Source organism: Kogia breviceps, chromosome 7 (assembly GCF_026419965.1).
Source record: "Kogia breviceps isolate mKogBre1 chromosome 7, mKogBre1 haplotype 1, whole genome shotgun sequence".
NCBI lineage: Eukaryota > Metazoa > Chordata > Mammalia > Artiodactyla > Physeteridae > Kogia > Kogia breviceps.
In genome coordinates this window covers 46,533,842-46,558,850 of record NC_081316.1, presented here as the reverse complement: position 1 = coordinate 46,558,850, position 25,009 = coordinate 46,533,842, and the positions used below count along the sequence as shown (strand labels likewise).

General features: G+C 37.5%; 1 protein-coding gene across 4 annotated transcripts in view; it reads left to right on the top strand.

Annotated features, from left to right (window-relative positions):
* The first annotated feature begins 404 nt into the window (after window positions 1-404).
* Window positions 405-25,009, top strand: part of LOC131759481 (centrosomal protein of 57 kDa) — a 43,511-nt gene continuing 18,906 nt past the window's right edge. The window contains exons 1-4 of one of the 4 annotated variants that reach the window (XM_067038261.1): window positions 872-1,120; window positions 10,740-10,829; window positions 12,047-12,081; window positions 12,930-13,086. In XM_067038261.1, the coding sequence (XP_066894362.1) occupies window positions 12,966-13,086 (121 nt within the window). In that variant the 5' untranslated portion in view covers window positions 872-1,120; window positions 10,740-10,829; window positions 12,047-12,081; window positions 12,930-12,965. Of the gene's footprint in view, window positions 1,121-10,739; window positions 10,830-12,046; window positions 12,082-12,929; window positions 13,087-25,009 lie in introns of all 4 variants that reach the window. The other 3 variants (XM_067038263.1, XM_067038262.1, XM_059068645.2) reach the window with 3 other exon arrangements.

Sequence of the window (25,009 nt, the reverse complement as noted above, 5' to 3'; positions counted from 1 at the left end):
GCGCCCACCAGAGCCTCGACGCGAGAGACCAAAGTACTGCAGACGCAGCCGTCTCCCTCCGCCTCCACTTCCGCCCCAGCCCACTCAGTGACGCCGTCCTAGCAGCTCCCGCTTAGGCCCCAAGAGCGGCGGAGGGAGACGAAGCGGCTAGTTCGCTGCGGTTTAGCTGCGCGGCGGCGGATCCACTTCCTCCTCGGCCTCCCTTCCCCACCCCTGATTGGCTGGGGAGGCTACTGCGTCACTCGGTCGCTCCGCCCAACTTCTAACCCCCGCTACGCAGGGAGCTCCCACAAAGGGAGGAAGTCACTGGCCAATAAAAGCCCGGCGCTGTCAGCGCGCGAAAGCCGCTTTAAACTCACCCCGCCCAAAGGTCTCGGTCGCGGCTTTTCCTAGCAGCCAGTCCCAGGTTTGGGTGGGAGCTTCCGAATCCAATTGGGCAGTCGTTTGCGGAGGTTTACTCTCTGCCCCTGTTTTTTCCCCTTAACTTCTATTGGACCAAATCTTTAAGCTCCTTCTCATTCTATTTGTTATTGGCCGAAAGGTAAGTACCTCACGTGGAGAGGCGTCCCCGAGTCAAACTCACGCTCTCTCCGGCGATTAACGCAAGGGAAGTGTTGGAGTGTTTTGATCTTCGCATTCGCTTTTATTACAGTCATCCCATTAAATCGCCACTGGAGACGACACAACCCCTCGCCCACGCTCCCCCTTCGAGAATGACCGTCCCTGTGCAGAACCCCTTAAACAGCCGCCCGGTAGCCAGTCAGCTCCGTCCCCGCGGCGCGCTACCTTGTGACGTCACCGAGGGAAGAGGCGGATTCTCCTACCACCGGAAGACGTCTGACTTTTTGATTGGCTAGCCAGGACGTCCGTTAGGACGTGTTGCGCTTTTGGCGTGCACTGCGAGTGTGGGCGGCCCTGTGGGGGTGTGTGGCAGGGGTTTCCAGACCCGGGACCAACACACCAGCCCCTTCCATCAGGGGTTCGGCTTAGGGTCGCCCCTGGTGGGCGGCTCTCGAATCTTGAAGAACAGCACGCGAACCCGGACGCTCCCGGGGCTACGGAGGTCGGCAGGAAGATGGCGGCAGCGTCGGTCTCTGAGACTTCGGCTTCTCAGTTCTCGGTAAGAAGCGGTTGACGTTCGAATAGGCCCCGGGTCGGTCCTGGCGCCCCTTTGCTTTTTCTCACTCTTCAGAGCGCTCTCGGCCCAGAGTCTCACTCCATCTTGGGGAGCGGCGGGGGGCGCGTAGATCGCCCCTTGCTACCTCGGCGCCCACTGCTCCTATGTCAAGGTTGCACCCTTCCATTGAGACCGGCCGGGCCCGTTACTCCCCCCTTGCCTCTTTGATCTTTCGGCCTAGCCGCCCAGGTTGCCGAACGTTGCCTGGCCTCGCAGGGATGACTACCTACACCTTGGCCTGCGAGAACAGGGCTCCTGGATGTCGTGGGTGTAACGGCTCCTCTTGGAAAGTCTCCGAGACCAGGTGGGCGCTCTAGTCGGCTGAATGGGCAGCTGCGTACAATTGTACGCAGTCTCGAGTGCTTCTGCTGATTCCTTCGCCTGCAGTGCCTCCCCCTCCCGTCCTCCCAGTAACTTCGATGTGTGCTCATCCTACCTCGAGCGCGCGCGCTTCCTACCTCGCTCTATGTTACGGTGACCTCAATGTGTAGTAAGTACCCTTTTAGAGAGGCGACAAGGGGAGCCAGTCTTAAATATTGTATTGGCCTCTGCGAGAGCCACCAGCCTATTCAGTCACTGGTATTTTGTGGAATTGGAGCGGGACCCGCCGCATTGGGAATAGATAGGCAGTAAATGTGAACGTGAAGCAGCTCGAGTTGGAGCCATTAGCCCTTCATCAAGCAAATGCTGAGTGGCTGGCGTACTTTTAGGCTCTAGGATTACACGGATGAATAGGGGAGAACCCCTGCTCTGAAGGAGCAAAGCACTGAAGAGAAACTACACGTCATTAGATTATTACACAGTGCAGTTTGATAAATGCCACCCTGCTAGAATAACCTAGGCGAGAGTGGTTAGCAGTGCTTGGGTAGAGAAGATGGAGCTAGCTGGGTGGTGAAGGAATCGGAAATGCTTGTCCCAGGAACAGAAAAGGAAGGAGAAAAACGCACCGCAGGCATTTTGGAATATGTGCCAAGACAACAGGTGTTTTCAGAAAAAAAAATTTGAATTGAGCAGAGGTAGTGTGGAGGTAGAATTCGGTTAGATGAATTGTAAAAATAGGTTAAAATATGAAAAAAAGAGAGAGAGTGAGAGGAGACTATCAGGGTAAGGTTGTCAAAGAAGTTAACGGGGAAAAGCTTAGGGGGACAGTAAAAGCAGAGTTACCTTGGTGAAAACACACTTTTCCTCAGTTTCAGCTTTTGGTGACTGTTGTTAAAATTTGTGTTAATGAGGCCAGAAGTGATCTTCAGGGTTTCAGCACAGTGGGGGTAGCAAGTTTGTAGAGAGGTCAGGGAACATTAAGAGGAAGGAAGGAAGGAAGGAAACAATTGGAGTTATCCAGGAATTAGATCAGTGAAAGGGAAGATAAAAGACGAGCTATTAGACTGTTAAGAAATGTCAGTAAGTAGATGGATGAGATGATATAGGAGTTGTGATTGATTAAATTTAATCGGGAGAAAAAATAATTAAACATAATTGGGAAAGGAGGGGTTTTCACCACTCTCAAAACATCATTTGGAGAGCAAGGAAAACTCCTGTAAATGGTGAGTTGAGCTGAACTCTGCCAAGGCCACCTAGCTGAGAGTGGTTATTGGGGTGTGGTCAACCCTTAGTCTTTAAGATACCCTGGACAGAAATCCTAGAGTGTTTAATAGGAAAGCATATCTATATTTATATGCTAAGCTCAGCTTTAAGTGGATTCAAAATACTCAGGGTACACTAAGAATACCTAGGACCCTTTACAAATCAAAGTATAACTTTACCTGCTGAATCAAAATATCTAATTTGGAAGTCACTCTGTCTCAAAAGAAAAATAACTAAATTTAACTTATCAGTGTATAAGAAATGGCCCTGCTTAGGTACTTTAACTGTCCTGTCAGAAATAAGGCTGGCATTTCCAACAGAGTTTTTAAAGAGCACTCCGGCTTAACAGATAGCTGATCATAAAATAAGGCAACAAAAGAAGACCGTTTAAAACTACAACATGAGCTCAGAAGGCTACTCATAATGAGATTTCAGGGTTGTAAACATTAACTATTTCTATTGTATTTAACATTGATAAACCCAGCATAGGTATAGTAGGTGGAAATGCTTTTAGGAGGCAAGGATTTTTATCAGGTAGATTCACAAATAACCGTCTTTGGGAAGCAGGTGCAATGTAGATCTCAACTGTGAACAACATGGAACTAGGTGATACTTTTGAATTGTTCTTGTAAGCATTCTTTCTCTGCAACAACAGCAAGAAGAGTCACAACTAGCAGCTAACATTTATTGAAAGATTGCTGTGTATTAACCCACTAGTGTAGAGCCTCAGGAAAATAGGTATGATCAGGCATAATGATAATGAAAGTACAGGCAGCCTAGTGTTGAAACAGAATATCTTTCCTGTTTTTGTTTTAAATTTTCCCCGGTAACCATGGTCAACACTCTTAGGTCACTTTGGCCTTAATTAATAAGCTAATCTCCTAATTGGTCTCCCTGGCTTTTTTGCCAGGCCCATTGACAAACCTGCTTTGTATTTCTCTTAAAAGTGATTTATGAATGTATCATAGATTTCATAACATTAAATTTATAAAGGATTTATTTTTGAGAATAATAAAATGAATACCTTCATGCCCTTTAGTGCATCTTCCTGCTTCTTTTACTCTCTTACACACACACACACACACACACACATATTTTGAGATTATAATAATATACAATACTAGTATAGTACTATCCGGCAGGCATTTTTAATACTTTTTATATATTAACACATTTAATCTTCCTAATAATCTTATGAGGTTGGCATTAGTATTTCCATTTTTGAATGAGCAGAATGAGGGACAAAGAGGTTAAGTCAAGGTTACACAACTAGTAATGGCAGAGCCTCGTTTATATTTCTGTATAGTATATATGTTCATGGGCTTTGGCATTTTTAGGGTTTGTTCATTTGTTTTCCAGCTATTGTAAACAGTCCTGTTGTGATCATCTCTGTATGTTTCACATGTGCAAAATTTTCTCTAGCGTGGCAGTTCTCAAAGAGTGGTGTGAAGACCTTTGGGGGTCTACAGTGTCCTTCCTTATCCAGCCACTTTGTGGGAGACCAGATTCTTCATGTACATCAGCCAAAACAGAGAAAGTAGAAGCAAATAAAATCTAGCAGCCTTCTTTAAGCCAAGAGTTAAAGAGATTTGCAAAAAATGTAAAACAGTGCCACTTTTTTCAGTAAATTTTTTGGATGATATAGTTATTTTTCATTCAAAAATTATATCTATGATAACATCATGGGTTTAACATTTTTAAGTTAGTAACTATCTTTAAATTTTCTCTGTTTTAATTTTTCATGTGATGAATATCAATTGATATAACCCACATAAGCAAAAGCTTTTCGGGGTCTTCAGTAATTTTTAAGAGTGTAAGGGTGTCCTGAGACCAGAAAGTTTGAGGAGCAGCGATTTTTGAAACACAGGTTTGGGCTGTGGGTTACAACTCAGTAATGGGTTGTAGTATATGTTTAGAAACTTAGGACTGACTTTTTTTTTTCTTTTTTGAGGAGAGAGAGAAGATAGTTCAGTGAAATGCTGGGTCATAGAGTGTGTGCATCTTTGGCTTTATTTGGTAATGCTGAATTGTTTCCCAAAGTGATTGTACCTGTTTACATTCCCATCAACAGTCCCCTTTAATCTATATCCTCTTTAACAGGTGGTGGTGTGTCAATTTTTTTTTTTTTTTTTTTTTTTTTTTGCTGAGAGATGAGTGTGAAGTGTTATCCTGTTCTTATTTGTGTTCTCTGATCATTGATGAAGATACACTTCTTTTTTTCGTAATTTTACTAGTCTTTTGTGGGTTTTGTTCTTGTTCTGTGGAATGCCTCTTAGTACCTTTTGCCTGTTTTCAATTGGTTTGTCTGCTTGTTTTTTTTTTACTGATTTATAGTCATTCTTTATGTATTCTGGGTGTTAATCAACTATTAGGAGTCTTCTAATGCTCTTTGGCTTGTCCTTTTATGATACGTTTTGATTAGCAAGAGTTCTTTATTTTAATGTAAAACTTATTCTTGCTTTAATGATTATTGCTTTTTGGCTAAATTCTTCCTTATAGCCAAGGCCTTAATGATATTCTTCTATATTTTTCTCTACAGATTTAAAATTTGGGGCCTGTTGTCTTTTATTTGCTTGAAATTAATCTGTGCGCTTATGAGGTAGGGATGTTTTATTTATGATACACATTTCAGCATTACTTGTTTAAACTCATCCTTTCCCCAGTGGTTTACAATTCCAGCTGTCAGTATATTAATTTCCATATGTGTATGGACGTGTTACTGGGCTCTTTGTTCCACTGTTGTATTTTTCTATACTCACTGTCTTAATGATTTCCTTTTTTTTTTTTTTTGGTCTGAGAGGCCAACTATCTTCCTTGTTCCTCAGAAGAAATGGTAGCTATTCTTGGTCCTCTGCTTTTCTTCAGTAGAAATTCTAGAATGTGGTGTTGGAATCTTGATTGAAATTGAATTGAATTTCTAGTTCATCTTGGGAATAACTGATGTCTTTAGGATATTGAGCTGTCTATCTGAACATGTTATTCCAGTTTTTTTGAGTAACATTTATATGAACATTTTTCAGTAAAGTTTTATAGTTTCAGGTCTTGTATATTTATTAAATTTATTTCTAGTTACTTTATTTTTTATATGTTTTCATAAGTTGCATTTTCTAACTAGTATATAGAATTATTATTGATTATTGCGTATTAATTTAACTCAGCAACTGTCCTAAACTCCAGTTCTAATAATTGAGGGTTCTTGATATTTTCTGTTGAGACAGTCATAATCAGTGAAGTTTGGATTCTTCCTTTACAGTTTTAACATCTGTTATTTCTTTTCATTATCTTAATGTGCAGGCTAGGAAATAACAGCACAACATTGACTAGAAGTTGTCTTATAGATAGTCTTTGCCTTGTTCCTGAATTTAAAAGGGATGTTTTAAATTTTGCACCATTAAATGTTGCCATTTTTTTGGTAAATTTTCTAATTACTATAAGAAAAAAGTTATTTAATAATGGCTAGATATTAAATTTTATTGACTACACTTTTGCATTTGTTGCTTATATGGATTTTCACTTTAATGGGATGGATTGCATCAAAAGATATTCTAATGTTCACACAGTTTTAGATTCCTGGAATAACCCCCACCTTGGTCATACTGCTTTATCTCTTCTATGTATTTGTGTATGGTCTGCTAAATGGTATTTAAATTTTTATGTACCTGATTTTTATTTCCTCCAGCTGTGTTGCACATTACATTTGAAAAGAAGTCAAGTGATAATACATTTTTTATCCTCCTTCACACTTAACACAGTGTCATAACACAGAGATGTTTAATAAATATTTGAGGGGACTTCCCTGGTAGTCCAGTGGTAAAGAATCTGCCTTCCAATGCAGGGAACACGAGTTTGATCCCGGGTCGGGGGACTAACATCCCACATGCCGTGGGGCAGCTGAGGCCACGCGCCACAACTACTGAGCTCACGTGCCTCAAGGGGAGAGCCTGCCTGCTGCAGACTATGGAGCCCACACACCCTGGAGCCTGTGCGCCAAACTAGAGAGAGAAAAAGAGAAAACCCGCACACCACAGCTAGAGAGAAGCCCAGGCACCACAACGAAGAGCTTGCATGCCTCAATCAATCAATCAATAGTCTTTTAAAAATATAAATAAATAATAAATATTTGAGTTATAAGTGTCCTAAGTAGGATGTTTGCCCTAACAACTAAAGCTACTAGGAAAGAAAGTGGCTAGGTTAAACATTTTGCCTTTAATCCTGAAAGTTTTTCCTAGAATCCTATCATTTTAGTCGGAAAAATATTTGGAAAGAGGACTGGATTAGGAGCTGGACTTGGGCTCCTTAGTAGCTGTGAAACCTGAAGCAAATGGTTTATGTTTTCTTAGCCTCTTTTTTCACCTACAAAATGGGGACAGTAATATTTGCTCTGCTTGCTTCATAGGGTTCTTGTGATAATTAAAGGAGAATATGAGTGTGCTTAGAGAAAACAATGTGCTAACAAATCTAGATACCATGTACATTGTTTTGAAAATAAATCCAAGTATATTTTCCTCAACTATAAAGTGGAAATACTTTCTTACTGGTCAGGAATGTTGTGAAGATCAACCCAGATGATGAAAGTGTAGGTTGTAAAGTGCAAGGTGAGTTTGAGGTTTATGGGTTGTTTTTGGTATTAATATGAGACAAGATAGCATAAACAGTATGCTTAAAGGATCCTTTGCCCTTCCATAGTTCTCAGGTACCATGATTGGATGCATATGGCGTTGAAGACAGAAAAGAATTCTCTTGAAATCTTCCATAATTCCATATGACTTGTTATTTTTAGAAAGGGCTGTTTGCAAGGTTAGCTGTTCATTGGCATCTGTGAACTTGAGTGGTAAACAGTTTCCTACACAGATCTAGAACTTTAACCTAAATCAGGAAAGAGTGGCTTATTGTGCTTAAACTGTTTATGCAAACAATGTTGAACACCTGTTTTTCTTCTTGGAGTCAGGAATATAACCAGCCTCAAATGAAAACCTTGGCCACTGAGTCTAAAGAGCTTCCTTAGTAGACACCACTTGACACAGCTGTCACTATTAGTTGCTCAAGGAATTAAGCACATCCTGTATGACTCTACCTGGAGAGGAATTTTCAAAGCTTGTGCCTGATCTCTTGTAGCGTTTTCCCTTTTCTCATTCTGCTTTGTATCCTTTTGTTTTAAGAAACCGTAGCCGTAAGTATAATTCTGTGCTGAGTTTTGTCAGTTCTTCAAGCAAATCATTGAACCCAGGGCTGGTCTTGGGGACCCCTGACTCTAATGGTGACAATATTTGGAACCTTGCCAAAGTTCAAGTTCCGAAATACCAGCCAAGAACTGACCTTGTAGGCAGACCTTGAGTCTGCTGTGTTAACTCTTTCTACACAGCCTCCCTATGACATTTGTGCTATTATTTGGTACAAAAGAAACCAAAAGCTTTTGTCTTCTAAGAGATTATAGTAACTTTATTGAATAGGATTATTTAGTTTTATAAGCATTATGCAGTTTTCCTGTTTTGTAAAATATTTATATAATTAATTCGTTCAACAGATTTATTGAGTGTCTTTTTGGAACTTAAACCCTTAAATCGGGTGACTATATTTTTCCAACATGCAGTTTTTCTATGCCAACTGAGTGTCCTACAATTCATTTCTGACCCTACCTGGAGATAGTGCAAACACCATAGGTTAAGACACTAGGTCCCACAAGACTGCCCCCATTTCAGTTGCCACCTGCAAGTCCCAGATGTCCCCAAGGAAACTGTACTTCTGCCCAGCCAACTGTAGATTAAGAAGTTCTGACTCTTCCCCTGTCACGTTCAATAATTTGCCTCAGTGACTCACAGAACTCAGGAAAACACTACACTTAGAATTATAGCTTTTTAAAAACTTTTTCTTATAAAGAATACAACTCCAGAAGCACCAAATGGAAGAGACACACAGAGTAAGATGTAAAGGGACTTCCATGACCAGACCTCACTGAGCAAAGAATTTTTTAGGGAGGTTTCATTATGTGGGTAGGATTGACTAAATCATTAGCCGTTGGTGAGTGACCTCAATCTCTAGCCCCTCTTCCTTCTCTTGAGGGCAGGGGATGGGACTGAAATTTCTAACCCTCTAATGGCCTGATAGGTTTTTCTGGCTATCTGCCCTCATCCTAAAGCTATCCACGGCCCCCACTATTCCCATAACAAAGATACTCCTATCACTTAAAAATTCTGTGAGTTTTTAAACCTCTTTCAGGGACCAAAACTAAATATACTTTAAGTTTTTCCACAGGGCATAGAGAGGATAATAAATGTATCAGGTAGAAATAGTGTTTCTTAAAAGGGTAAGGAGATAGAGTGACAAAAGGTACTACTTTAGATAGGATAGTCAGGGAAAACCTCACTGACAAACTTTTGCGTAGATAACTGAGCTTTCCAGGCAGAGTAAATGTAGCAAATGAAAACAGTGTACTGTGCATTTTAGAAATCCAAAAGTTGGTCAGTATGGCTGGAAAATATGGGGGTGGGGTGGGGTGGGTTAGGTGGTGTGGAGAGAGACTGGTAAGGGATGAAGTCAGGGTTAGCCTGAGGTCAGTTAATGTGGAGTCATGGTAAGAATTTTGGATTTTATTCTGGGATGGAAAGCCATTCTGATTAGGGGCATTAATTGAATTATTTTCTTAAAGAATCATAACACCTACTATTTGGAGAACAGACTGGGGGAACCTCGGCAAAAGTGGTTAGGAGGCTATTATGGTAGTCCAGACAAAAACATCACAGTGGTGTCAAGCAGGGAATTAGTAGTGGAATTGATGAGAAGTTGAAGACTTTGTGTATATATGGTCAAGACAGAGACCCAGCCAGATACACTGAAAGACTGGATGTGAGATGTGTATGAGAAATGACTCGTGCAAGGGTTTCGGCTTGAGCAGCTGGGTAAGTGGTGGTGCCAGTTATTGTGGTATGCTTTGAGGAGTTGGTTTGGGAAATAGGTTCAAGAATTTGGTTATAGACATGCTAAGTTTGGGGTCCTCATATTGACATCCAAGTGGAGACAGCGAGTAGGAAGGTTGATTTGAATATAGAGTTTCAAGAGGGAGAGCTATCTATATATAACATATTTACACTTGAAAGTCATCAGCAGATAGAGGCTTTTTGAAAGCCCTGAGAGTTGATGAGATAATCAGAGGTATCTGTGTAGATGAGACAAGAGGAGGAAGGACTAAGCTTTAGGGAACCTCTAGCATTTAGAAGGAGGAAGGAGAGAGCCCAGGAGATTCTGAGGGAGACGCCTGGTGTTAGAAGGAAAATCCGACTGTGGTGTTCCACCCACTGAAAGAAGTATTGGGATGAGGTGATCTGCTGTATCACATGCTTCTGGGAGGTCACTGAGTTCAGCACTGTAAAAGTCACTGGTGAACTTGAAGAGCTGTTTCTCTGAATTGGTGAGGATTGAAGTCTGGAGAGGATTAAAGGGAAGGTGATTAAGAAGTGGCAGCAATTACAAACAAGTATTTTGAGGGACTTTGTTATAAAAGCTGAGAAATGAGACAGGAGATGGAGAGGAGTCCTAAAGGTGGAGATAGGTCTATTATACAAAGCTCATTCCCTGTGTTATGTGTGTGAGAACAAATGCAAGTAGGTTTGTGGGTTCTCTTTTGAAAGCTAGTTAATTTTTCAGTTAAACACAGAATGTGATTGCCCTGATTCTATTGGAGGTCAGGTTGGTGTGACAACTCACTATTTTCTTATTATCTTTAGTTGTTTACCTAGTACTTTATCATCTTAACCATTTTAAAATGTACAGTTCAGTAGTATTAAACATATTCACATTGTTGTGAAACAGATCTCCAGAACTTCTTCATCTTGCAAAACGGAAACTCTGTATCTGTTAAACAGCTCCCCTTTGCAACCTCCACCCAGCCCCTGGTAACCACATATTTCTACTTTGTTTCTATGAATGTAACTGCTTTACCTCATGTAAGTGGAATCATAAAATATTTGTCTTTTTGTGACAGGCTTATTTCACTAAGCATAATATCCTGAAGGTTCATCCATTATGTAGCATGTGATGGGATTTCCCTCCTTTTTAAGGCTGAATATCGTATGTAGGTACCACATTTTATCCTCTACAATTTTTAATAGACACTGTGTACGTAATTGAGTTATCAGTTTCTTAGTTCTTGGTTTAATTTTATTTCAAAATAGTTCTTGTAAATAATTTTTATAAAGCCATTTTGTTTTCCTTCTTCCTTTTGCTTTGGGTTGATTTATGTATTCTTCCTATTCTTTGCTTCAGACTTCTGGCAGCAAATGAGGACATTGCTCCAAAACATTCATAGTTAACAATGACTTTCATTGCTTAAACCCTGACATTCAAAATGAGGTGACTGACTTAGAAAATGGAATATATTTAGAATTACTATTCCAAAAAAAAAGTCTCATTATAACTTACATTTTTATATTAAGACTTTTCTTAATTTGTCAACTGACCCAAGCAGTATTTTGATGATATATATGTAACAAATTTTGTTGAAAGACAAATATTGAACTGTTCATTTTACAAGAACTAGCAGGCAATGAATTTAGCAAAGATGGTTTGTTCTCATTTCTCGATTGGGTGTTTTGTTTTTGTTTTCTTTTGGGTTTTGGTAAATTATTTATGTATAATCCTTCTGTTAATATCTGTGTAGTGTTTGGTAATACTAATACAATTCATTTTGAAAATCATAAGTGAATTTGCTCATGGTTTATGTTCACAGATATGTTAAATGCTTCCTAACCATTGTTCTTTGAATGGTAGTTGTTAAATGAGAGGATTCTAGTAGGTTGTATGGAGACATGAAGTACTCTTTAAAGAACAATATTTAAAGTTAAGCTATGTGATTGATTATGCATGGTGTTTTGCAAGAGCTTTGGCAGTATTATATATTTTAAAAATTGAAAAACACCCTATTTTCTAGCCACCTGCAAAACTTGATGTCAGTTTGCCCCAAAGTTGAAAAAATGCCAACTGTTAGTCCTTGTCGCATGTGAACACACGTTTCACAGTAGAGTAGCATGGGTTTAAGTACTGCTTTTGAGACTTAACCTCCTACCCTTTCCAAGCTCTTTGCCCTCTCTTTTAGTTTTCACAGCCATAGTGTATGTTTTGTATTTGCTTTCTTAAATCAACTGGAACATTGCATGGTTTTTAACATGGAAATACAGTCTTCAATTTTTAATAAGATTTAGATACGGTATGGTTTTTGATGGCCTTTTATTCCAGGAGGTGATCTACTGTATTGTAAATATTCATTGTTCCTTTTTACTTTTCTGGACACAGGTTATTCTGGTACTTTATAGTCATAGTTCCCCAAGGTAAGAGTTGAGAACCTAGTTTTCTGTGGCTATTTGAATAAGAAAAATGGATGTCTGAGAGTTTTGAGCAGCTAGCAGTCATATCTTCCACCTGAGCTTTTCCCACTCCAGGTCTTTCTACCAAAAGGAAGTCACGTACCAAAAGCAAAACAGTTAGCATCCCCTGCACTGAAAATTATCATGTGGAATGTGATCCCAAATTGAACAGTATGACAAATGCAGAATGGTGTATGTGTGGAAATAAAGTTTTATATTGATGTGTTTGATAAGCTTTTATGTTTTCTAATGGCTTCTCCCATTTTTCCCCCTAACTAAATGTAAAATTTTTGAGACAAGAAATATGGCTTATTTTCTTTCTATATACCCCAGAGTTTTGGACATTTGATAGATACTCAGGAATTGTGTAGTTGATTGGGGAAAGATTAATTTAGTCATTTCCTAGCAGTTTCTGATACTGTAAAAAGATAATATTTACTTTGCTGAATATATATCTTACAGTACATATTTTTAAAATAAACTATATTAATAAATTTAATTAATTTATTTTATAATAAACTAATTAAACTATACTCACAGTATTCATTGTGAGTACCATATTTAAGTATCTCTGCAGCATTTGTATTCAAGTTGTGTGAACATTAATTCCTTTTATAGTATTTGCCATATGGCTACATTTAGATATATGAAACGCATTAAAAGTTTTATTATTTTCAAGTAATGTTTGAATTCTGTTGTGTTTGGTCAGTGGACTTTAGTTTTTGCCTCCATCAGTGGAGCATATGTATATATACACATGCTATTTGTGGTTTAAAATTTTGAAAGGTAATTTCTGTATTTTTATTTTTCAGAACATCTTAGCAGAACCATCAAAGTCTAATGGAAGTATGGTTCACGATTCCTCATCTCCATATGTAATATATCCACCTGATAAGCCTTTCCTTAATAGTGATCTGCGACGTTCCCCAAATAAGCCTACATTTGCCTATCCAGAAAGCAACAGCAGAGGTAATAGAGCCTAACAAAATGGAGGTTTCTTTTGTGTGTTTACTCACTGGTTAAAAGCTCTTAATTGTGTCTTCCATGTATTATAAAATTAGAGGGGGAAAGTATACTTCCCCCTTCCTGTTTTTAACCTTCTCACAATAGAATGCCTTTCTTTTGTTCCTTGATTATTAGGCATCATCATCCACCTGATCATCAAGACTATGTTACTTTGAGTCATCTAGGACTGCTCTGTCACTTCCAGCATCACTCAGGAGCCAAGACTTGTGTTTTGCTCCTGAAATATCCCCAAAACTTACAGGTTTTCTCTGTCTCTCCATTCTCATTGGTTTGGTTCAGGTTCTCATCATCTATTGCATAGATAATTGTAGTACACTTTTAACCAATTTCCCTGCCCTTGGTCTCCCTCTCATCCCCAGTTAACAGCATTGCTGCCATTTGCTGTTACTCAGCGTCTCTCCCACTGTGAAGAAAAGCTTCAGCACCTCTCCATGGCTTAAATAATGAAGTCTTAGATTTTTTTATAACTTAGGCTCTACCTGCTTTATCAGCTTTATCCCTAGCCACCCTTCCATTCTTCCTTCCCCACACATCCTTTGCTTTGGCTGCTTTGAAATACAGTTGTTCCTGAAACTTGCCATCTGTATTAGTTTTCTTGTTGCCTTAACAAATTACTACAAACTGAGCAGTCTTAAATAACCAAAATGTATTATCTGAGAGTTTCTGTAGGACTAGCAGGGTGCTCTATTTAGGCTCCTGAAATCACAGTGTTCAGTGGACTGTGTTCCTCACTGGAGAGTCTAGGGAAGAACCTGTTGCTAGCTCATTCAGATTCTTGGCCAAATTCTGTTCCTTGTGGTTGTAGAACTGAGGTTCCATTGTCTTGCCGACCTTCAGTCAGCACCAGTCTTTGCTCCTAGAATCTGTCTGCATTCTCGTGCTTTTCTTATGGTCCCCTACAGGAATGGTGGGTCATGTCTCTCTCATGCTTCCAATTTCTCTGACTTCTCCCTCTGCTTCTTTCTAATTACAGCCAGAGAAAATTGTCAGCTTTTAAGGGTTCATGTATTTTAGTTAGATAGAGCCCAGTCAAATAATCAGATATAATTTCCCTATCTGTAAGGTCCATAACTTTAATTACATCTCCCAAAGTCCTTTTTACCATATAACAGGTATTCAGAGATTCTAGGATTAGGACATAGGCATCTTTGAGTGTCTGTTTTGCCTACCACACCAGCCATGGTGAAAATTATACTCTTTTCTCTAAAGCCTGGATTGTATATTATTTCTTCATAGAAGTCTTCTTCTCTACCAGCTTCCTCAACACATACCTCTCTCTGCTGTCTTCAGATGTCTCTTCTGAACTCTCTTGGCCCTTTGGTCATACCTCATAGCCTTTACTTTTTTGTCTGGGGCGAGGGGTGGTGGTTTCTGTGTCTATTCATCCTATACTGAACGTAGGTATCATTGGATTGATACCAGAAACACTGTAGAAGTATAATGGATCATAATGATTATCTTGGGGCATTGCTACCCAGTTTATAACACCATGTTCTGAAGGAATAAAAGAAACTTATTTACGGTCTTCCACATTATTTTTTCTCGTTTACTTTCATCTTCCTCTCCTTTTTTCTGCCCTTTCTCATTTTCCTGAAAACCACTAATTACTCACAGGCAGAATTTAGGTTAAACACACTAGGTTAAACACTTGCTAACCTTTGCTCTTTGAATAAATCTGCCCCATTTAATTTTTCTTATTCATGGATTCTTTAGTAATTTGCTTTTCTCTGAACTTTAAAAAAAAAGTTTCTTTAGATCGAAATAAAGATCAAAACCAGATGAAATATTGTGATAGGATTAGTATCTAATTCTTAGACCTTATGTTCCTGCTACAACTCTTGCATGTTTTTGTGTGTGCTTATTTTTTTAAAAGAAATTATTACTAAAATTTAACTGATTTTTGCTCCAATGTGAGCTTCAGTTATTTGTGTTTTGCTTTTTTAACCTATGTTGTTTGAAAGTTACACAACTTTTGTTATTTTTCTAAATTGCCAGTCTTTAGCTATTGTATTCTGATGAGTAGCACTTTATCAATTGTTTTATTAACTGTTAAATTAATTAGTGTTTTCTTTATCATCATCTTTGAGATACAGTATCTTATGAATAAGATGTTTCTAGTTAGTAAATTGAGTATCACCTATTGAAATTCTTAAAAGACACTTAAATTCTTAAAGGCCTCGGGTTAAATTTATTTCAGCAAACACTTTTAATGCCCCATTACAGGCTAGGATTTACCTTGGTAACTCTACTTAGATATTGTTACCTACCTAGTGTTTTATTATACAGCCAGTACACAGTTTACAAACCAGTGTTATTCTGAGATTGATTTTTAAGATATTTGCAATGCATTTCCCAATTAAAACAAAAGGGTTCCTAAACTAATTTACAGACAGCTGTGTAACCCATATGTGGCTAAAATATAACACTTGTTTTATCTAGAAAATCATTAGTAAATATAGTTGCCACACCACTGATTAAACACAACTTTAAAAAAAAAATGAAAGGAATGAAATGCAGTAACATTTCAGACAGCAAATATATTTCATTTCATCCTTCCTGGAAAACTGTATAAGGTAGGTATATTCAAAATTAACTGATGAAGAAACATCTCAGAGATGATTACTTTAACATATGCAGTATCAAAAACATTTTCTCTTCCCACTTTTTCCCTGATTTGTTCAGTGAACCCTCAAATATTTACTGAATGAATGAAGGCTTATTTTGAATAGATACTTGCTGTGATAAACTTTTTCTTTTATACTTAGTAAATGTTTTTTCTCACTAATACTTCAGGGGGAAAAACTTGTTATTTTTTAGTTTAGTTATGCTTTAACATTTTCATTGATAAATTACCATTTCACTTCACTATCTGGAAATCACTTTAAAAATATAATTTGACTAACGCCATGGAAAGAGATAAACTGTGCTTCTTGTAATTCTCATATTAATTTTGAACTTTAGTTAGAAAAGAAATGAGCAAGAAATTCGAAATTACTACTGACATCGAAAAATGTACTAATGTCTTTAGAGAGTCCTTTAAAAAAATGGTAACATCATTCCAAAGATTTTCAGTATAACGCATAGCTCATGTCTCTTGTTCAGTACATTTCAAATGATGGTAATGTGAAGAATGGCTTGGATGTTTGAATCAAGTTAAGAAGCTACAAGGTAGTTCTACTAGGCCAGTGCTTTCCAACCTTTCACATACCATAGTACATCTGGACAATAAAATGGTAATATATATACAGCACATTGAGATAAACTGGTGGGGTTGGTGGCAACTAATCTGGAGTCTTTTACTGTCCCAAGCTACTCTTGATCCCCCTAAGAGCTGAGAGTAAGAACATCTTGGCGTATCTATTACAAATTTGTGTTGGAACACTCAGTGTTATTGGGACCAGTGTTATAGTCAAGTTATAGCTATTGTGTTAGGTACTGATAACAATTTACTTCCCATCTGTTCTTCTAAAGCATTGGTTCTCAATTTTTTTTTGGTCCAGGAAACCCATTACATGTGTACATAAGTATTTCAATGAAGAATATTTTTCCAAATTTAAAAAACATACTATAAAGAGTGGCATTGTTTTATTTTACACTGTGTAAATCTCTTATTTCTGGCGTAATAGAAGACAGCTTAACTCTCATATCTACTTTTGAATTCTACTTGTGATGATAAATTGTTCTGATTGAAGTATGTGGGAAAGAAAGTCTGGCCTTACACAGATATGCAGTTGGAAAACGAGTAAATTTTAATAGCCTTTCCAACAGTCTGTGGCTATTCTTCTTTGACACTACATCACAACTTGGCAAATACAGTTTCTTAAAATTTAGCTGCAGTGTGGATTATGGAAACATTACTGAGTTTTTCATACTCTGGGACCTCAGGACCACCTATGTGGTTGCATATTAACTAGAAGGATTTAAGATTCAGAAGCCCTTGTAATTACACCTGTGGTTTATTACAGTGGAATCTGGAGAAATCCAGATTCAGGCTTCCAAAGTTTTTTCTTGTGATCACATAAAGCACACTTCTTCCTCCAGCAATAAACTGCATAACTAGGCTCAGAGACAAGGGCTTTTATTTGGAGTTGGTCACACAGACACTTTGTGCCTGCTCAGCCAGTCAAGATATTCACCATAAAACATATTGTTTACACATTCTAGGCAGGCTTCTGCAGTAGGATTCAGTGCCCTAGTCATACAAAACAACCTTATCGGTTAGTAATATAGAGAACATTCCCAAAGCCAGTTCCCAGAAGTTAGTCAGGGTTCAAGCCTGTAAACCTTTTTTTTTTTTTCTTTTTTGAGTGCTATTCCACTGAAATTCATTGGTTTGTTTTGAACTTTGAATGGCTCTTTTACTAAAACCATGCATGACTTGTTAATTGTATTGACTTATACACACTCATAAAATTTGACATTTCTTTATACAGTATCAAAAAGATTACATTTGTTAATATCACTTGATCTCAATAGAAGAAAATCTTTATATTGGGAAACTATAAAGCTCACAGAACAGATAACTTTTTTTTTTAGAATTTTAACTTCCACTTGAATTTTATCATTGGCAGCAATTCCTGTCAGCTCTTTGAAGGCCCATGTCATTTGAGATATTCAGGACAAGCTCATTAGGAAAATGACTAAATACCTTAAGTCTGAATAGTCATAGTCTAACAAAAGTTCTTTCAAATAAAAAGGGTGTTCCGGGCTTCCCTGGTGGTGCAGTGGTTGAGAGTCTGCCTGCGGATGCAGGGCACACGGGATCGAGCCCCGGTCCAGGAAGATCCCACATGCTGCGGAGCGGCTCGGCCTGTGAGCCATGGCCGCTGAGCCTGTGCATCCAGAGCCTGTGCATCCAGAGCCTGTGCTCCGCAACGGGAGAGGCCACAACAGTGAGAGGCCTGTGTACCACAAAAAACAAACAAACAAAAAAGGGTGTTCCTTTGAAGGAAATGGTTTTTGTTCAGTTCTCAAGTCAAACATTTGTGCATCAAGACCATTGTCCTTTGTTACATACTTTACAGATGTGTCCTTCCCATTTTGTCACACAGTATTAAGTAGATGTGTACTCAAGGCTTGAGATTTAATGATTTTTACTGCTTCATCGAGGACAACAAACAAGCGGCTTTGTTTTTTCTTACTGGGAGTGAATGGCTGTGACGAATACAATGCCAAAATTATTGTTAGTGCCAGTGCTTTGATTTGTGGTAAAATTAATAGCTCTTCCCAACATTGCTCTTGCATCATCTTTGCAAATGTCAACACAGTGAAAAGAGTAAATAAAATCTTAGTAGTGTAATGAAAATAGTGTTGATCTCACAGACCCAGTAACAATAACAATTCACTGCCCATCTGTTCTTCTAAAGCATTGGTTCTCAATTTTTTTTGGTCCAGGAAACCCATTACATGTGTACATAAGTATTTGAATGAAGAATATTTTTCCAAACTTAAAAAAACATACTATAAAGAGTGGCATTGTTTTATTTTACACTGTGTAAATCTCTTATTTCTGGCGTAATAGAAGACAGCTTAACTCTCATATCCAACACTATTTTCATTACACTACTAAGATTTTATTTACTCTTTTCACTGTGTTGACATTTGCAAAGATGATGCAAGAGCAGCGTTGGGTGGGGTGATGAGCCTCACCTCCCCATGGGGCCATGCCCCATGCCTTGAGAACCAACATAGTAAAGACTCAATACATACAGAGTCATGTTTTGTTTATGTAAATATTTTTCACCCGGTGTGGGAAGAATAGATAGTAGCTTCTCTTTCCAGAAACTAGACAATAGCTACTTGAAAGCAAGGACTATCTTAATTACTTTTATGTTTTCTTCTTCATCTTGCAGAGTGCCTTACACATCATATGTGCTCCATAGATGTTGAACTGAAATTCAGGTCAGAAATTAGTCTAAAGTGAAGCAATGCCAGTTGGGATAGAAAACAGGAGACTCATTAGGGAGAGATTTATGCTTATTTTGGTGGGCAGTGAAGAAGTCCAAGATTTCTATTGTGGAGAATGGTAGTGTGATTAGGACAAACTACAGGAAAGCTAGAACATTTCAAGGAAAGATAATATAATTTTGGCTATATCAAATTTGAGATGCCTATGAGTTAGGTGGAGATGAAATAGTGAGCAAATGAAAATAAAAGTGAAGTGTAAAAGAGAACTCTGCACTAATGAACTCAGGCATGAACAGGGATACGGTTGTAAATGAAGGTATATGTGTGTGGAGGGGTTTCTTTGGAAAGAAAGTAGAGGGGGAAAGGGTTTTGGAAAATAGCACTGTTTAAATAGTGAGCTAAAATTAGTGGGAATAGTCAGAAGGGTAGAGAACTACGAAGACAGAAAAATACTAGGGAAATTGAAGATGTGTACTAGTGATTTGGGTCCCCCCATGCCGCCTCTCCTTAATCTGAAGCAAACTCGTGCTGATAAATTAGTGATAGAAATATTCCAAATAACAGACCCCACTTTGTTGTTAATGAGATGATACTGAGGTCTGCTAGGCTTAATGTACCCCAAATTCTGAATGAATGACAAGCTGGATTGAGAAGAGGAGAATGTCTTTCATTCTTTTCGTGCTCTAGATGTTATTGGAAAGTTTTCAAACTTTGCACATTAGAATCACCTGAGGAGCTTCCTGGACTCCTGCCTTTCGTTCCAAATATTCTGTGGTGGTTTTTGCTTGTTTGTTTGGGGGGTTTTGGGGTTTGTTTGTTTTTGTTTGTATGGGGTATGTTCTGGGCATTAGGAGTTTTTAAAGCTCACCAAGTAGTACAGAAGATGCAGTGAAGGTGGGGAATCACTGATTGTCTTAGGGACAATCAGTGAGTTAGAAAGAGATTGCTGCCATGCCTTCTAATTGATATTTTAAATTCATAATCATGGTGACTTTCCTAGATATGTTTATTGAAACATCTACATACCAACTATGTGCCACACATTGTATGTAGCATTGGCATTTGAATTATGAATAATAGGTTGTCTCTTCCCTCTGCAGAGTTCACATTTCAGAGATGATTAAGGAAAACTCGGTATCTATCTTTGACGCTGAGTTTTCCAGAGGCAATTTGCACTCTCCTACTCAACTAACCAAAATGTATTTCATTTTGAAATATATGTTCAGGGATACTGTGGGTAAGGAGGATAAAAATTTTAAATCTAGTGTTTGCTGTGGAAGGTCTGTTTGTGAAAATACAACAAATACATATACAGTATTATTATATTTTAGCATGTCACTTTTTTTTCCATCTTTCAGTGTTTGAATTTGCTTCTTGTTCTAGAAATATATTTCCCACTGTATACCTTCCCAATATATGAAGTTAAAAATGTCTCATTGTTCATTTCTATATAGAACACTTTTCACTCAAGGGAATTTCTAGGTAGTGTGGTTATTTGAACATAAATGCAGTGGTGCATGACCTCATAGATGTGAGGGCAGTAGATGGGAGAAAAAAGCAAGAGCTCACTCACATACTTCCCTAAGGAAAAACAAAAAACTTAAGATCCATCATTTCATCACCTGGAATGTTCTTTAACTCAATAAAGCAGGCATGTTTGTATGAAAACTAAATATAAAGCTGAAAAACTATGCCAAATGTAACTCTTAAAGTGAAGATATAATGTACATGAACTTCCTTTCATACAAAATCTCATTTTTGATATAGAAAATGTATTCAGGGATGTGTGTGCATATGCACTTAGGTGTTTATATATTTTTACATATATATTAGGCATTTGGTAGAATAAAGTCATTTTGCATCTTTATGGTACTGGATTTATTTAATAAAAACTTAGAAAACAAAGCAGTTAATAAAAACTTAGCTATAAGTGATAGACATTACCAGTCTGAAGTAGCTTTGGCAAAGAATATTTTTGGTTTAGAAACATGCTAGGGAGGATTGAACAACCAAGAACAGAAAGGCAGATATACGGGTGGACTTCAAGAACATTAGAAACCAGGGACTCAAACATGACCAATACCTTCTCCCCATCTGTTTTTAAAATTCTTCTAGCTAGCTTCATTCTCTCTAGCCATAGGAGAGCTTTTCCACATATCAGGAAACATAGCTACTAAAAGCTTGAGTTTTAAGTTGAACTAATTCTGGCTTCAGCTTTTGGGGCCAGAGTCCAAAACTCCCAAGAAGAAAGCCATTGTCTGGGCTTCAGTTGGGTATCACTGTGGGTCAGTCAGCTGTGGCCATATTTGTGAGAGGGTACTAAAGGAATACATCAGTTGTATTTATAGCCATGTTGAAGTAAGAGGAAATTACCAGGAAAAGACATGTATAAGCCAGACAAACAGTTCCCAAGATGTATGCTATATTTCATCCAGTAAAATATAATAATAAAGAAAAATCAAGGAAACAAAATTAGAAATCATAGAATACAGTGAAAAAATAGGGTGACATTTATCAGATGTGATATTGATTTTGTTAAAAAAAAAAAACTCAAGGTCAGTATATGCTTTTTAAGCCAAACAAAATGACACAGATTAAAAGTAAAAAGCTGTCAAAGACATGTTAGGAACATAACAAAAAGGATGATGGCTGTATTACTGTCAGAATAATTGTCATAGACAAATATCAGCAGTTACATATGATAATAAATAACAAATAAAACCCAGCTTTAAATTAAGAAAGGGAAATTCTGGCACCTAGGTGCCAGAAATAAAATGAATTTAAGGCCAAAAGCCTCAAGGACACTATTAGGAGTCTTGGTATTAGATGTAAGCCTTAGGTATTGGAGTACAGTAGGGGAGAAGTTGGGATTTTTAATCTAGGTAGCGACTGGAGACAGAAGCTTTAGGCCTAGGTGAAGTAGCTTCTGGAATAATGCTTCCCTTGCAAATCTAATTGGAGAAAAGGAACTGGAATCGCTCAGCCACCTGGCCTGGCTGGGAAAGAGACCATGGTAGAAAAGTCACCTGAGGTACATCAACCTAGGCCTGTTCTGTGTGCTCTGTGAGGAGAAGACTTGAATAAATGGAGCTGTGCAATGTTCCTCAGTGGAAATTCTTAATATTGTGAATATCACGTAAAGAATGATGTGTGAGAGCTGCATTTTTGTTTTTGTTTTTTTTTTTTTGCTCTACGCGGGCCTCTCACTGCTGTGGCCTCTCCCATTGTGGAGCACAGGCTCCAGACGCGCAGGCCCAGCGGCCACGGCTCACAGGCCCAGCCACGCTGCGGCATGTGGGATCTTCCCGGACTGGGGCACGAACCCATGTCCCCTGCATCGGCAGGTGGACTCTCAACCACTGTGCCACCAGGGAAGCCCCATTTTTTCTTTTAATAGAAGGCTTCACTCGTACAAAGGATGGCCTCACCATGTCAACTAATAACAGATTATAGAGCTATAAAAATAGGAAGTGTGGTTTGAGCCGGTTCAGAACTAGACATTAGTGGAACAGAAAGTTCCTAGACAAGTATATGTGTAAGGATGGAACTCTAGAAATGTATCTATAGATTGACATGGAGAAATACTCATAATTGAATAAGTGTGATATCAACTAGCAAAGGGATAATTTCACTAACTTATAAAAGCATAGAAAAATCCAAAAGGATTTCAACAAAATGTTTATAATTATTATACTGAGATGATAGGATTGTGGGCAGCTTGGTTTTCCTTTTCATTTCTGTTTTTTCCTAAATCCTGCTTAATATGCATTTATTCAGGTTTTTTGCAAAAGAAAAGAGTTAAACATTACGTACTTAAACATACGGATTGCAGTACTTGGAAAGAAACTCATATAATCTTAAATACTTTCATTATCGAGGAAGAAAAGAATGAAAATAATTGTGGTTAACACTGCTGTATGATATATAGGAAAGTTGTCAAGACAGTAGATCCTAAGAGTTCTCATCACAAGGAGAAACTTCATTTTTATTGTATGAATATGAGATATAGAAGTTAACTAAACCTACTGTGTTAATTTCACAATACATATAAATCAGCCCATCATGCTGGACACCTTAAAGTTATACATGGATGTATGTCAAGTATTTGTCAGTGAAACTGGAAAAAAAAAATCTAAGCATTAATTCAAGTTTGTTAAAGAACCAGTAGAGCTAAGAAAAGTGGGAGAAAGAAGTAATGTTTGGCTCTGTTTTATTTTGAAATAAAAATGCTGAAGATTCCAAGGAACTTCTGAGAGAGTCTAAAGAAATGCTAAGATTTTAAGGAAAGAACATAAATCAATTATTCACAAAGTTAGAAATAAGGAGAATATGATAGATGACTGTAGGACCATTGAGTTCAGTTCTCTATTAATAAATGTGGGTGTCTTAATAAAATATTTTTAAACATGGAAATGAGGGGGAGGGGGTTGACTAGAAAAAAGTGTTTAAAACTGTCAAAGTCTCGGTAGGGTTCTAGCCCTGAGTAGTTTTAGGGACTAAGTTTTGCGAAATGTTTAAATAAACAATCTCCATGATATATTAACCATTTTTAGAATGCAGTGAAGGAAAGCATATACTTTTTGAGTCTTCGTTAATCCAGCATATCCCTGCAATATAGTGGCTGATATATCAAACAATAATAGAGTGTTCCAGCCAATTGCAATAATAACTGTAAATGCAAAAATAAAATACTAGCAAAATCATTTACTGTTAGGTACAGTTTAATGAAGGAATGCAAGAACTGTTTGCTATTACAAAGTTTAATAAATACTCAGTGGTTCAAAACAGGCAAAAAAACTCAAATGGCATGTATTAATTTTGTTTTTCTATTAACATTTTTTATCTGATTATTCCAGGTATATCAAAGAATTATTGTTCCTTTAAATACTAGTCTTATGTCTGGGCTCTTTTCCTATTCTCAAAGTCTTCTCAGTTGATTTTTCAGGTTTCTGAGTGTGTGTATTCATGTTTCATATCTGTGTTCTTTCTAATTAGATTGTAGTCTCATTGCATACCAGCAAGAATAAGCTGGCTGTATTATAATATCATTCTCCTGTTTGGGGCCTGTCACATCCTAGGCACTGAAAAACTTGGTGAATTAATGAATTATGTTAATACATGAGAATGTGTGCCTTGTTTTGAGTGAGAAAGCTTGATTTTTTAAAGATGGTCTTCCTACTTATTGTATAGTTTACATGACGTTTTATTTAAATCCTTGTTTAGGCGAAATTATTCTGAATATTTAATTGGTAAGAATAATTTTGAAATGTTTTAAAGATTTATATACTATGGGAGACTGGCAGAATTGATGTTTATATTATAAAAGTTTTAGTAATGAAAATACTGGCATAATATTAATGAAACCAGAGTAAAAGGAAGTCCTGAAACTGTCTTGGGTATGTGTAAGTAATAATTATATCTGTATGAATAGATGTGTGAACTTGGTATATGATAAAGTTGCCATTTAAAGTTCTTCCTTCCATACAAAAATGTTTGTATTGACTTTTATTTGACTTAAAGAATTAAATGTAAAAGTGTATGAAACTATAATAAAGGAAAATACAAAGTTTATCTAATCTTGAGGTTACAGAAGAACTTCTTAACAAAGAACTTGATGGGAAAGATTGTTAGATATAGCTATGAAAAATCAAAACATCTTTGTATCAAAACTAAAATTAAAGACAATAAAATGGAACAGGGAGACTAATGAAAAATGGGCACAGAAATTCATAAAAGACAGCCAGCAATATATAACAAAATATTTAAACTTTTAATAGAAATGCAAAGTAAAGTAACCAGAGTAGCATAGGTTTCTTAATCAGAATGGTAGAGATATTATAATTAATGATTGTCTATATTGGCAAAGATATGTACTTCTGATGAAGTATAAATTGATAAAACCCTTTCTGAAGGTACTTTGCTCAAGAGTCTTTAAAATATGAATATTCTGGGACTTCCT